Source organism: Zalophus californianus, chromosome 10 (assembly GCF_009762305.2).
Source record: "Zalophus californianus isolate mZalCal1 chromosome 10, mZalCal1.pri.v2, whole genome shotgun sequence".
Lineage (NCBI taxonomy): Eukaryota > Metazoa > Chordata > Mammalia > Carnivora > Otariidae > Zalophus > Zalophus californianus.
The window spans coordinates 112658550-112671192 of NC_045604.1; the positions used below are offsets into that span (position 1 = coordinate 112658550).

General features: G+C 56.0%; 1 protein-coding gene across 2 annotated transcripts in view; it reads left to right on the plus strand.

Moving 5' to 3' along the window:
• Positions 1 to 12643, plus strand: part of LOC118355945 (mitotic spindle assembly checkpoint protein MAD1-like) — a 228895-nt gene that overhangs the window by 156545 nt on the left and 59707 nt on the right. The window contains exons 7-8 of one of the 2 annotated variants that reach the window (XM_035722599.1): positions 1660 to 1867; positions 2190 to 2324. In XM_035722599.1, coding sequence (XP_035578492.1) covers positions 1660 to 1867; positions 2190 to 2324 — 343 coding nt within the window. The remainder of the gene's footprint in view (positions 1 to 1659; positions 1868 to 2189; positions 2325 to 12643) is intronic. The other variant, XM_035722600.1, reaches the window with a different exon arrangement.

Here is a 12643-nt window from a genome sequence, read left to right on the forward strand (position 1 = left end):
TTGTTTCCCTGGGGTGGACGGGCCTCTTCCAGGCCGGGAGGGAAGAGGTGGGACACGTGGCAGACAGGCCTTTGTCCTCCCAGCCGCAGCCTCAGGGAGGAGGAGGAGGCTTCTTTCCCAGCCTTTCCTGGCTACCGAGGATAAAACCTCAGGAAAGTGGCCTCGCCTGGTCCCGGGGCCACCCTCGCACTGGTTTCTGGGGTCAGGCAAGAGGGGGTTCCTCATTGGCCAGAGTGGGCCGGTGTCTGCTCACCAGGGTGGGGGCTGCCCCTTCAGGGAGCAGCGGAGGGGGCCTTCGAGGTGGGCCTGCTGGCTGAGCGAGGGTTCTCCTGGGGGGCAACCAGGGTCCCCAGCAGAGGCGGGTGGACGAAGCAGCAGAGAAGCTTGACACAGTGACTTGAACACCTGTGTCCACATAGAACCGGCACGTGACTGCTCGTCGTGGCTTTCTCCATAAGTGCCCAAACTGGAAGTGACGAAGGTGCCCCTCAGGAGTGAGCGGACCCGCAAACTGGTGTGTCCGCACAAGGGAGTGTGACTCAGCTTTCTAAAAAGAAATGAGTCAGCAAGCCAGCAGAGGGTGGGTGGAGCCTTCCGTGCACAGCACTAAGTGAGAGCTGCCCGTTTGAAGAGGCTCCGGCTGGCCGTGTTCTGGAAAAGCCAGAACTATGGAGGCCATGAGCGTGGGGCCAGGACACGTGATGTGCATTTGTCAACACCCACTGAATCTGATCACGACATCAACGTGTGTGTCACTGTGACATCATCCATGAGGCCAGCGAGTGAGCGACCTTCCAGTGCTCGGAGCAGTGCCCCAAAGCAGGACCGGGCTCGACCTCAGTGCCTGGGCAGCCGAGAGGCTGAACCCAGAGGCGCGAGGGCCTGCGCTCAGCGTGATGCTCCTCACGCACGGCCTGCAGGTGTTGGACCCAGTAACCGCGTTGAGGGTGGGCGGCTATAGGGCAGCAGGGGAGGAGCCGAGCTGGGCCACGCTGGGGCAAGGTGTGGAGGTGGATGTCCGTGTGAACCCGTCCTCAGTGTAAAATAGACACAAGTGGCTGGGCTCGCAAGTGTTTGTAGACTCGCAGCCGAGCGAGGCCCGTGTCCACACTGGCAAGCCGTTGATGGCTCTTGTGCTGCTCGGAACAGGGACGGGGGCATGGCCACGCGGGGACTCTGAGCTGGGTCCCTAACAAGTTCCTGGGGAGGGCCCTGCCCGTCGCGATCTCTCTCTTAAGTTCTGTATTGTTTTTCTATGTCTGTGGACCTTGAGACAGCAGGGTGTGTGGGAGCAAGGCCCCCAGGCGTGAGAATATTTGCCAGTAGAGTGTTTTGAGGGTATAGAGGTTTCGAGATGCCCCTCCTATTTGCTTTTACAACTGTTGTGCGGGAAGACAGAGAGGCACTCGGGTAACCTGATCACCTGCAACATTCCGAAGGGCTGTCTCGCAGGTTTTTCCGTGTTTTCTTCCCCAGCTACTGCTTACCACTCCTTGAGGCGGGTAACGGCACCATCATCGGCTTATTGATCAGGGCGTAGAGGCCTGGGGAGGGGGTGGCCGTCCCTGCCCTCATGCTCCGGTGTTGAGGCCCCACATCGATCACCAGAGCCTTGCGGCGTGGGTCCAGGCTGTACTGACCTGCCCTGTGGTCCTGCAGGGCAGCTACGACCAGAGCAGAACCAAAGTGCTGCACATGAGCATGAACCCGGCCAGCGCGGCCAAGCAGCGGCTCCGTGAGGACCAGGCCCGGCTGCAGGAGGAGTGCGAGCAACTACGGGAGCTCGTGCATGCCCTGGAGCGAGGCGGTCCCGTCCCTGCCGGCCTGGAGGCCGCTGCGAGTCTGCCTTCGTCCACGGAGCTGACAGGTAGGTCCGTGCCCCCGCGTCCTTGGGCCATCTCGTGGGCAGGGGGCAGGGGGAGGGCCTGGGACCGAACACCTCGCGGCTGCAGATCACGGCAGGACGGCACAAGGCAGTAGTGGGGAAACGCTTTCCAGCCCCCCTCACACAGATTAATGCCCTTTTTCAGTGTACACGTGTCCCATTAATCATGAGTAGATCCGACACTCATGGAAACAGGGACCATCTTTCACGGGGCTCAGTACCTTGCGCAGAGCCCAGCACCTGAGCAGGTGAGCTCGGACTCGGGAAGCTGCCTCTCTAACACGGCCGCACCCTCACTCTGCAGCTCCGCAAATCAGGGTGACAGCCCCTGAGCCCGCGGCTCGTCCCTGCCGGTGCGGGAAGATGACCCTCCTGTTCCCACGGAGTCCCATGCTGGACCTGCCCTGCGAGTGCAGAGACCAATGGCCCACCAGCAAAGGTGGGCGTGTGTGAGTGCCCCGCTTGCCTGGGGTCACCGTCCGCCATGAGGGCCATGCGCGGAAGCCAGCCTCTCAGCGGTGGAGCGTGGCCAGGAGGGGGCTTCCGCCCAGCCCTTCCTGCCGCAGCTCTGGCCGGGTCGCTGGGCCGTCAGTGTCACTGAAGGCCCTCCCGACAACCTCCTCATGCGGCTCATCTCATCCCTGTGGAGGCGGCAGGGCACTAGCCACCCCCCGTCTCCCTCACTCTGCCTAGCCCTGCCTCTTGGTCAGTGCTCTTGGACACAGCCCCGTCTCTGTCCCGTTTGCCTTTGCCGTGAGCCTGCCCTGGGGTGAGCTGGCGGGCACTCCCTGGGAGGTTTGGGGGTTTTGTTTTCTCATCGTCAAGGAAGATGTGAACCCACAGAGACAGGCTATTACAACAAACTTGGAATCAGGGAAGTTGGTGGGCGGGGGGTTGAAGGGTGAGCAACGGTGGAGCCAGGAGCCTGTCTGAGCCATGCCCTGGAGACCCCATGGCTGAAGGTGGTGGCGGGTGGCCCCGGAGGCAGAGGATCAAGGGTGCTTGCCGGCGGGTGTAATTACAAGGCATCGGCTCCCAGGTCTTCCACCCAGCACCGGTGGTTGGCAGTGGCCTCTCCCCCAGCAAAAATGAGAAGAGGAAACAAAACCAAGGTGATTCTCTTAGAGCCTGAGTCCCAGAGAGCAGGTCCCACACGGGCAGGGCCCTCCCCAGGAACTTGTTAGGGACCCAGGATATCGGGCTCCGCATCAGGCCTGCTGGCTCAGACACACCTGTGGCCCACAGAGGGTCCCCGGATGGGAACACCAACGCCAGCACAGAGGCGGTGTGCATGGGTGCCTCGACCCCCACCCCAGCCCACCCCTCTCTCCACCCACCACAACACCTTCTGGACGGGCTCCTGGCGCGGGATCTGACATTAGAGGCCCTGGCAGACCAGGCCTGTCTCCGGCACGACCCGCAGAGCCCTCTGCTCACTGTGAGCAGGGGCCCAGGACTGTCGGCCCTGAGGACGAGAACAGCACAAGTGGGAAGAGAAAGCCTTCAAGGGATTGTTCCCGGATGTCTTCGGAGAGGAAGAAGAATGTGTTGCTTTACTTTGAAGAGTGTTTTCAAAGAGGAAACACGTGAACTCTTCTGGAAGTTAAAAACACCAAAAGTGAAATGAAAATCTAAACAGAAGACTTACAAAACTGGGGGAGGTTATGTGAACAGGAGAGCAGAGGCCGGATGAAGGTGGGAGGGGCGTGGGGTGTCCGCGGTTTGTCTGGTGGGTCGAGGAGAGGGCAGGGACCCCGGGAATGCGCGGCTGGCCGGAGGGAGGCGCCCCACACTGGGACGTGTCATCCTGGGACTTCTGAACGCAGGGACGAGGGGACCTGTTGCCTCCCGTAGTGGGAGAAAACGGGCCGCTCCATTCTCAACCGCGGCCCAGGGAGCGAGAAAGCCTCCAGGGGCTGGGCTCCTGGTGCCTGAGAGACTGGACAGCGGCTCACGGCCAGCCCTGTGCTCAGGCCCATCAGGGAGGAATTCAGTTCCGTTTCCGATGTTCAACGTCTAGAAAACCCTACCTCGCCGTTCCCTCTCTCACGAGGCCTGTGGAGGATGCGTACCCATGAAATGAGAGCAGGAGCCAGGGAGCAACACAGATACAGGAGGCCCGAGCGCCAGCCCTGGAGAGATGAGGAGGACCCAGGACAGCCGCCCGAGGGGCAGCCGGAGCAGGTTGAGACTGGTCAGAAGGTTCTGGAACCACTTCAGACAGATGAGGTTGCAGAACGTAAGGTGTCCGGTGTCTTGAGAGACGGTGTGGACCAGAGCTTTCCTCACCTGTGTGCCAGACTGCCGGCTCGTGGTTCCCACCGCACGGTCAGGGTGCTCCAACGTGGACACCCGGTAGGGAGGTTTGCCGAGTCGGTCACGAGTACCTGGAAAACAGAGCCACTGGAAAAGCAGGACCGTCACCAGCTGCAGGGGAAGCAGAAAGTGTGGGGGAGAAAGTCCTGGTCTCCTGCCCAGCCCAGCTCACATGGCTACAGTCAGGACAGCATGGGGTTCTGACGCAAGCAACTCAGGGCATCCTGTCCTGGGAGAGGGCAGACGGCGGTGGGCACTGCTTCAGCTGTCTGACCCGGGAGCGCCATCACTCTCGTGGTTCTTCCACGAGAGGACTTAGTACCCAAGTGACCATCCAGTGGGTGCAGCTGATGCCCTGAGGGAGTGGGAGACGCCTTGTCCCGCCACTGGACTCTCGAAGGCTAAGACCTACCTGTGCAACAGAGTTGGCGTAAAAACAAAGCCTAAAATTTCAGATGTGTGTGCAAGTCTGGCTTGTGAAGGCCAGTGCGTGCCAGCGCTCCGCTGAGGCACGGGGGCTGGTCTGCAAAGACAGAGGCCAGAGCCTCATTTGGGATGGGCCTGGGGTGGGGACTTGGGGGGGGGGGGGCGGGTCCCGTGCTGGACCCGGCAGCGGCGACTGACTGGGCGTGGGAGGGGGAAGCGGGGGGTCGCCATGTCCATCCTCGGGGCACACGGCTGCCACGGCGGGGGGGAGGTGCTTCCGCCTCTCCGGAAGTTCGGTGGGAGCGGGAGCTCTGAGAATCTCCACTGGGTTTGCAGCCTGTGTTTGCCCACGGTCTCGTGCCAGGCGTTTGTCTTACGTTTGCAGGAGAAGCGGGGGCAGCTGCATGGCGAGTGTGGTCGTGGGACCCCAGCCCCAGGCAGCTGCCTCAGCCCCGAAGGAGCGTGTTGGAACAACCATGAGCCTCGCGGATGGCGTTTAAGTGGGTAGACAGCTGGCTGCTGCTGAATGGATGGTGGCGTGCAGACGGAGCATGGGGATTAGACGCCAGCCTCTGCGGAGGCCCTGTCTGTTCCTGCCAACAAGGCTGCAGTCCATCAGCAAACGCGCCCTCCTGAGCCACCCGTGCTGTCTGCAGTGCATGCGGTTCCAGCAGCGCAGGGCCAGGCTGCTGGGCCGTGACCTCTGACCTCCTGCCAGTTGCAGGAGCCTCGGCACTTGCAGGCCCCTGGCCAGGTGTCTGGGTACCCCGAAGATGCGCCGCAGGGAATGGGGCTCTAGTGGACTTCCAGCCACCAACAGATGCCCCCCGCGCTGCTGCCCTCCACCCCCAGTCTTGCAGGCCAGGCTGCCCTGCCACCTCTGAGCGGGCTGCCCACCCCCACCCAGGCCTTTGGCTGTGCAGACCAGTGTTGGTTGCTGGGAGCAGACCGGCTTGCTCTGGTCTGGCCTCCGGCTGAAGGCCAGAAATGAGGCAGAAAACACATACAGGGGCCCCCGCCCTTGGGCACCCCAGGGTTAGCACAGACCAGTGGACCTCGTAGGAACGTGACCAGTTCCCTGACAGATGACGTAAAGGGTGCTGACAGTCCAGACAGGTTCCCTCCTGCTGTGCACAGGACACCACCTCCGAGCTAGCCTTGTAGAGCTGCCCCCAAGTTCAGTGCAGGTGCGCACGGCCTTCAGATGGAGCAGGTGTGCCGTGGCAGGCGACTGGACTGGTGGCAGGGGCCTGGCCTCCTGAGGAGCACACCTTTGCTGAACAGGAGAAGGACCCGTCAGGCTAGCCAGGATGGGGGAGGGCGCACAGCCCCCCACCCTCCCTAACCGTGCTCTCAGAGTTCGGGGGAGAGCTGGTCTGAGTTTCTGGTGGATCTTTGACAAAGGAATTGCTGAACAACCCGTAGCAAGGGCCCAGCCTCCTGGGTCGGCAGGAGCCTAAATCCTCAGCCTCCCCCAGCTGGCTCTTGGCTCCTCACTGGGCCCCCTGCAGTACCCAGGCTAGGCCAGGGAGATTATTAATTGCAGCCTAATTAGGTAATGCATTAATATTAAAATAACCGAATCTTGTCAGCAGCACAGTGAAGGTGATCAAGTTTGTCACTGCCTGGCTGTGTGGGTGCAGCTGATCCCAAGGTGTCCCTGCGTGGGGGAGGGTGGTGGGGTCCAGGGAGGAGCCCTGGACCCCCCTGCTCTGCCCGGGCACAAAGAGTAGCTTGCTTCTTCCCTCAGCCGCTCTGTCTTCTCTGCTGGCTTATGAGGCAGCTGGTCCATGCTGTGGCCACCGCCAGTTCAGCTGGCGGGGAGCCGGGGGACCACGGGTCGTGAGTCCAAGAGGTGGCATCTAGGTGCTAGGCATTCTGGGGTGGCTCCACAAGGCATAGGCCATCTAAATTTCTGCCGTCCCCATGCCCTCGGCAAGGCAACCACCCCAGGCTTCCACTGGCTCGCACACAGGTGAGGGTAGGGTGCTGCCAGGGTGGAGATGGGGTCGACGCACCGTGGCCCCCCGAGGCAGGGGCACACAGTCCCGTTAGCCAGCAGCACTGGCCGCCTGCCACCTGCTGGACCCACAGGTGTCAGCGGGGCCTGTCCCTGCCCTTAGGACAGAGTGAGGGGAGAGCCGTGGGAATCGGGGGCCTCGGAGCAGACCCTGGGTGTAGAGGGCCAAGGGAGGGGCAGACTGTAGTGGCTGGGCAGCTTCTGCAGGCCAGGGCAGGGGGCTTGGGCTGGGCTTCGTGGGCTGAGTAGGAGGGGAGAAGGGCTACTCTTCCAGGCAGGGGTCCTCCGGGCTTGTCCCCCGCCCCCAGCACGTGTGCTCCCCCTTGTGTGGGGCTGCAGTGAGGGCGGCCGGCAAGGAATGCACGATCCGGGTGGGGAAAGAAGACCGACGAGCCCAGAGAATCCAGGGAGCAATGTAGGGTGTCTCCAGCCACCTCCGACCCCCACCCCAGATGAGCTCTCCCATTGTCCCCCAGGGGTGGGCACTGGGAGCTGCAGGAGGGTCCCGGTCTCGGGCTCTCCTGGCCCACCCACCCTGCAGAACAGCCTTTACCCCCGAGGCCTGGCAGCAGGTGGGAAGGGAGGGGTGGCCTGGGTCTCTGAAGCCACTGGCCGGTGCCTGAGTGGCGCACACGTGGGGTGGATCTGAAAAGCACCACAGAGGCTTTAAAACAGAGCAGACATTGAACCCGAGCTTCCAGAAGGGGTCAGATGCACCCAGGTACACCAATATCAAACTGCCAGACACAGGAAACCACCACACAGGTGCTTCTGGGAGCATTAGCCCGTTTTCTCGGGGCATGCTCTTGGTGGGGACAGCTGGGTCCCTGGTCAGCACGTGGTTGGCTTCCTAAAAACTGGCCCCTGTCCCACAGTGTCTACACGTGGCCCGTGGCTGTGTTTCCCTGTAGGTGCTGGTGCTGCAGGGGTGGTTCTCAGGTGTGTGTGTGCGTGCGCACGCATGCACGTACGTGCGTGTGTGCGCGCATGCACGCGTGTATGTGTGTGTGTGCACGTGCGTGCATGCGTGTACGTGCATTGTGTGCGCATGTGCGTACATGTGTGCACGTGTGTGCGTGCATGTGTGTGTGTGCACATGTGTGTGTTGTGATGCAGCGCATCCCCGGTGTCTGAAGATGAGCGCCTGCAGCACCTTGGGCCATCCCTGCGTCCTCTGGGGTAGGTCTGTGTTCCAGTTTCCCCCTTTATAGGATTGTTTTCTTTATATCAAGTTCAGGGAGTTTCATTTTCTAGCAGCGTCCTTCTCAGAGCAAACATTTTTCGTTTGCTCTCGGACAATGAATTTTCCTTTTACAGGAGTCTCATCTGAGAACCCTGCCTGACCCAAGGTCAAGACACTTTTTTCTTAGTTTTCTACCAAGAGTTTTTCAGTTTTACGGTTAAATCTGTGATCCATGTAGAGTTGAGTTTTGCATACGATGTGAGGTTGAGGTTGAGGTGATTTTCAAGAGGGGTTCACATGAACGTCCAGTTGTTCCAGCGTCAGCTGTGGAAAAGCATCTTGTGCTTCCACTGAATTACCCTTGCTCCGTGGTCCTGTCCGCTGGCAGAGTTATGTGTGCCCCGTCTTCTGTCCCTCTGACCTACATGTCTGTCTCTTTGCTGCCACCACCCTGACTGGTGGCCATAGCTGGACACTCATCATCGGTACCGCAAGTCCTCGGACTCGGTGCCCCCTTTTCACGAGCGCCCTGCCCGTTCCCGTCCCGCTGCCTCTCCACATGAACGTGGGAGTCAGCTCGTCTGTATCTACAGAAATCCTGCCGACACTTTCATGGGCATCCCATTAAATCTGCAGATGAGCTTGGGGAGAATCGTACTTCTAGGTGGTGAGTCTTTCCACCCAGAACATGATGTGTCTCCACTGACTCAGGCTTCCTTGGATTTCCCTCATCAGCGGTTCCTGATTCTCTGCACACACACCCACGAAGTGCTTTGTTAGAAACGTCCCGAAGTATTTCCTTGTTGTTTTAAATTCTTGGAGTTATTGTGTGTGTGTGTTTGATCTTGCTTTGTGTCTAGAAGTATGGTTGGTCTTGTGTCCTGTGACCTCACAGAACTCACGTACCAGTTTCAGGAGGGTCTTGTTTGGATTTTGTTCATTTTATTTTTTGCAGTCATGCCATTTGTGAAGAGGGACTGCTGTATATTTTCCCATAAAGCCTGGGCACCCGCGTTCCCTGTTCTTGCTCTCCTGCCTGGCTGGAGAGTGCACTGCTGAGTGGTGGTGAGCACAGGCGAGCGGCCGGCCGCACCCCTCATCGCCTAGGGGGCGTTCAGTCCCTCCCCACCGCCCGTGCCGTGAGCTGCAGGCTGTATGTAGATGCCCTTTGTCAAGCTGAGGAAGTCCCCTCTAAGCTTGCTGAGAGGGTTTATCATGTTGGATGCTGAATTTTGTGTCTCCATGACTGGAAAAGATGTCAGTGTGGAGGATTACTTAGTGAAATTTTTCAATTTGGAGCCAGCCTTGTATTCCTAGAATAAATTCCTCTTGGTTGCGGTATGTTCTTCCATTTTATGTTGCTGGATCCAACTTGCTAATATTTCGTCAATAATTTTGGTGTCATTGTTCATATTGGTCTGTGGTTCTCTTGTCCTGTCCTTCTCTAGTTTGATTATCAGCATAATGAATGAAATGAGTCAGAAAATGCTCCTTCCTCTTTTGTTTTCTGGAGGAGATGGTGTCAAATTGGCATTCCCTTCTCTCTAGCTATTTTATAGACACCTGCTGGACACCATCTGCACCTGTAGATTTGGGTCGCTGAGGATTTCTTGGAGTTACAGGGGCCATGGGCTGAACGGTTGTGCCCCACTCCCAACACACACAGTTTGTATGTTGAGACCCTCTTCCCCAGTGTGGTGGTGTTAGGAAGTGGGGCCTTGGGAGGTGATGAGATCATCAGGAAGGGTGGGGCCCCCATGAATGGGACCACTGCCCTCAGAAAAGAGACCCAGAGCGCTCCCTCACTCCTTCCACCACGTGAGGACACAGGAGATGCTGTCTGTGAGCCAGTAACTGGACCCTCGCAGACCCCAGATCTGCCGGCGCCTTCATCTCAGACTCCCCGACCTCCAGAATCACAAGGAGTACAAGCTCGTGTTGATAAGCCAACGCTGTCTGCAGTATTCTGTGACAGGAGGCCCATGTGCACTAAGACCACAGGAATATCAGCTTATCTGGTTTTTCTTGGGTGAATTGTGGTAGTTTGTGGGTTTTTGTAGGAATTGGTCCTTTATGTCTAAGTTGTGAAATTTATTACAGGAATTGTACTATTCTTTTACTAATTTTATCATCTCACCGAGTCTGTAGTGATTACCCTCTCTTTCCTTCCTGATTTTGGTAATTTGTGTCTTTGCCTTTTTTTTTTTCCTTTGTCAGCTTTGAAGAGGATTTGCCCATTTGGTCAGTCTTTCAAAGACCTCGCTTTCAGTTTCATTGATTTTTCAGTATTGTTACTCTGTTTTCAGTTTTACTGATTTTTTGCTCATTTCCTTGTTACTTCCTTTGGTCTGCTTACTCTGACTTCCTCTTGCTCTTTTTTTGGTTTCTTAAGCTGGAAAGTGAGATTGCTCATTTGAGATCTTTTTTGGTTTTCTAAAATAAACATTTAATGCTATAAATTTCCATCTGAGTACTGCTTTAGCTGCATCCACAAATTTTAGTATGTTGTAGTTTCATTTGTGTTTAGGTGAGAAATTTTTCAAATTTCCTTTAAGATGTTCTCTGTGATTCATACGTTATTTAGAAGTGTGTTTTTAATTTCAAAATGTCTGGGGATCTCCCAGGTGGCTTTCTGTTATTGATTTCTGGTTTAATTCCATTACATTTAGGGAACACACTTTGTATAACTTGTTTTTTAATTCAGGATTTGTCTGATGGCCAGTACTGAGCGATCTTAGTAAATGTTCCATGTGCACCTGATAAGAAGGTGTATTCTGTCTGTTAATCAGTGTGTTTAGACCATTTATATTTAATGTAATATTTTAATACGTTTGGAGTTAGGTCTGCCATTTATGATTAGTTTTGCTTGCTCTCTGTGTTTTATTCCTGTTTTCCTCTTTCTACCTCTTTCCAGATTCTTTGAACATTTTTTAGTATCCCATTTTGTTATATCTTAGGGTTTTTTAATTCATTGTATCTCTTTGGACACTTTTCAAAGTGACTTTTCTAGGGATTGATTACAGTACACACACTTCTCACAGTGCACTTGTATCTGCTGTTTTACCTCTTGGAATGTCAAGATCTTACCGTGACCGGCTTTCCCGCCCACCCGCCCTTGGTGTGGTCGTGCTTGCAGGTCATTTCCTCCACATACACTGAGAACCCCACCATGAAATGTTACAGTTTTTGCTTTGAACTGTCATACGTATTTTAAAGAGCAAAAAAAAAAGTTCAGGATTTTTACCTAGACGTGTAGAATTCCTGTTGCTTTGTCTTCATTCCTGAAATTCCAAGTTTCCCCCTTTTATCTGCTCCCCAGGTGTTTCTTTCAGAGGACATGTGCTGGTACCAGGTTCTCGGGGTTCCCTCCACGTGGTGACCCCATCTTGCCTTTCACTCCTGAAGGACGCGCCTGCTAATTCTGGGTTAGGGGTTCTGTCAGCATTATGGAAATCAACATTGCTTCTCTACCTCTGGCCTCCATGGCTTCTGATGAGTCATCTACAGTCATTCGGATAATCTGCCCTCAGTGTAAGAGACACAGACCGTGAGAAACTCAGATCGCGGATAATGGTGTTTGTAAGTTAAAAGTGGGGGACAGGAGAGCGGCAGCATCTGGGGACAGGGGACCTGTACACCGATATGCTCTCTGCAGCCAGTTTCAGTGGTAAATACTGTTTCTGGGTGGACGATGACACGCGAAGTCCATGTGGGGCATCAGTGGAGTCTTGCTTGGCAGTTCTACCATCTCTGTCATCCTGGGTTGGCACCTGTTGGCCGTGCTGCTTAATTTTGGATGTTTTCTGTAGGTTTTGAATGCCGTGTTGGGAGATTCTCGATCTTTTTGCTGTGCTGTGGAGAATGTTAATCCCAGTCAGTTGGTTTCAGCAGGTGGACTGAGGGGGCGGTCCCCGTGCCCTCTGAGCTGTGCTTCCACACCTGCTCAGTTTCGGGACCCGTACCACAGTCTCCACGGCCTGTGTGGGTGCCAGGCATGCCCCCTAGAGTCCCCTCTCCTGATCCCCCACAGTTTCTGCTTCCCTGAGGCTCCAGGCCGGAAACCCAGAGCTTTGCTTTCCCTGCTCTGCTGTGTACTTCCACAGCTGCATCAGCATGAAGGCCAGCGCCATGGGGTACAGCTGGGATAGCAGCTGCGATTCACCCCAATGTCCTGAGGTCACAGCTCTCGAGAGCTAGGTGCCTGCCCAGCTGCACCTGCACCTCCACGGGGTTGCCAAGGACCTGGAGGAGAAGGGGATGAGAAGAGGAAGAAAGAGGGATTTCTCCTACCTCCTTCTCTCAACTCTGTCTGCATCCAGCGCGCGCTTCAGTGCCTGTCGTCCGGGGCAGGGTGGGGGATGCAGCAGGACCCAAATAAGCAACAGCAACCAACCTTGGCAAACTCAAACTGTAAAGCTCACCCGGTGTGAAAGAGGTAGCCCCAACAGTCCCATAATTGATGCAGGAGTTGGAGCTACAATCAGGAAGCTTCCAAAAAAGACATCTCCAGGCCGGGTGCTTTCACTGGTGAATTGTACCAAATGAAGAACAATTAACACCAGCTCTGTACAAGCTCTTCAAGAAAAGTGAAGAGGGAGCACTTTCGAACTCATTTTATGAAGCAAATATTATCCTAATTTGAAAACCAGTGACAGGACAGAAAATAGGACCTATAGGCATTTATTTTTGTATTCCAGGATTCAAATATCCATTGATGTCATCCACCGCATCAATGTGATCTAATCAACTGATGGAGTAATTTGACAAAACTCAACAGGAAAACTCAGCAAACTAAATAAAGAGGGGGCTCCTT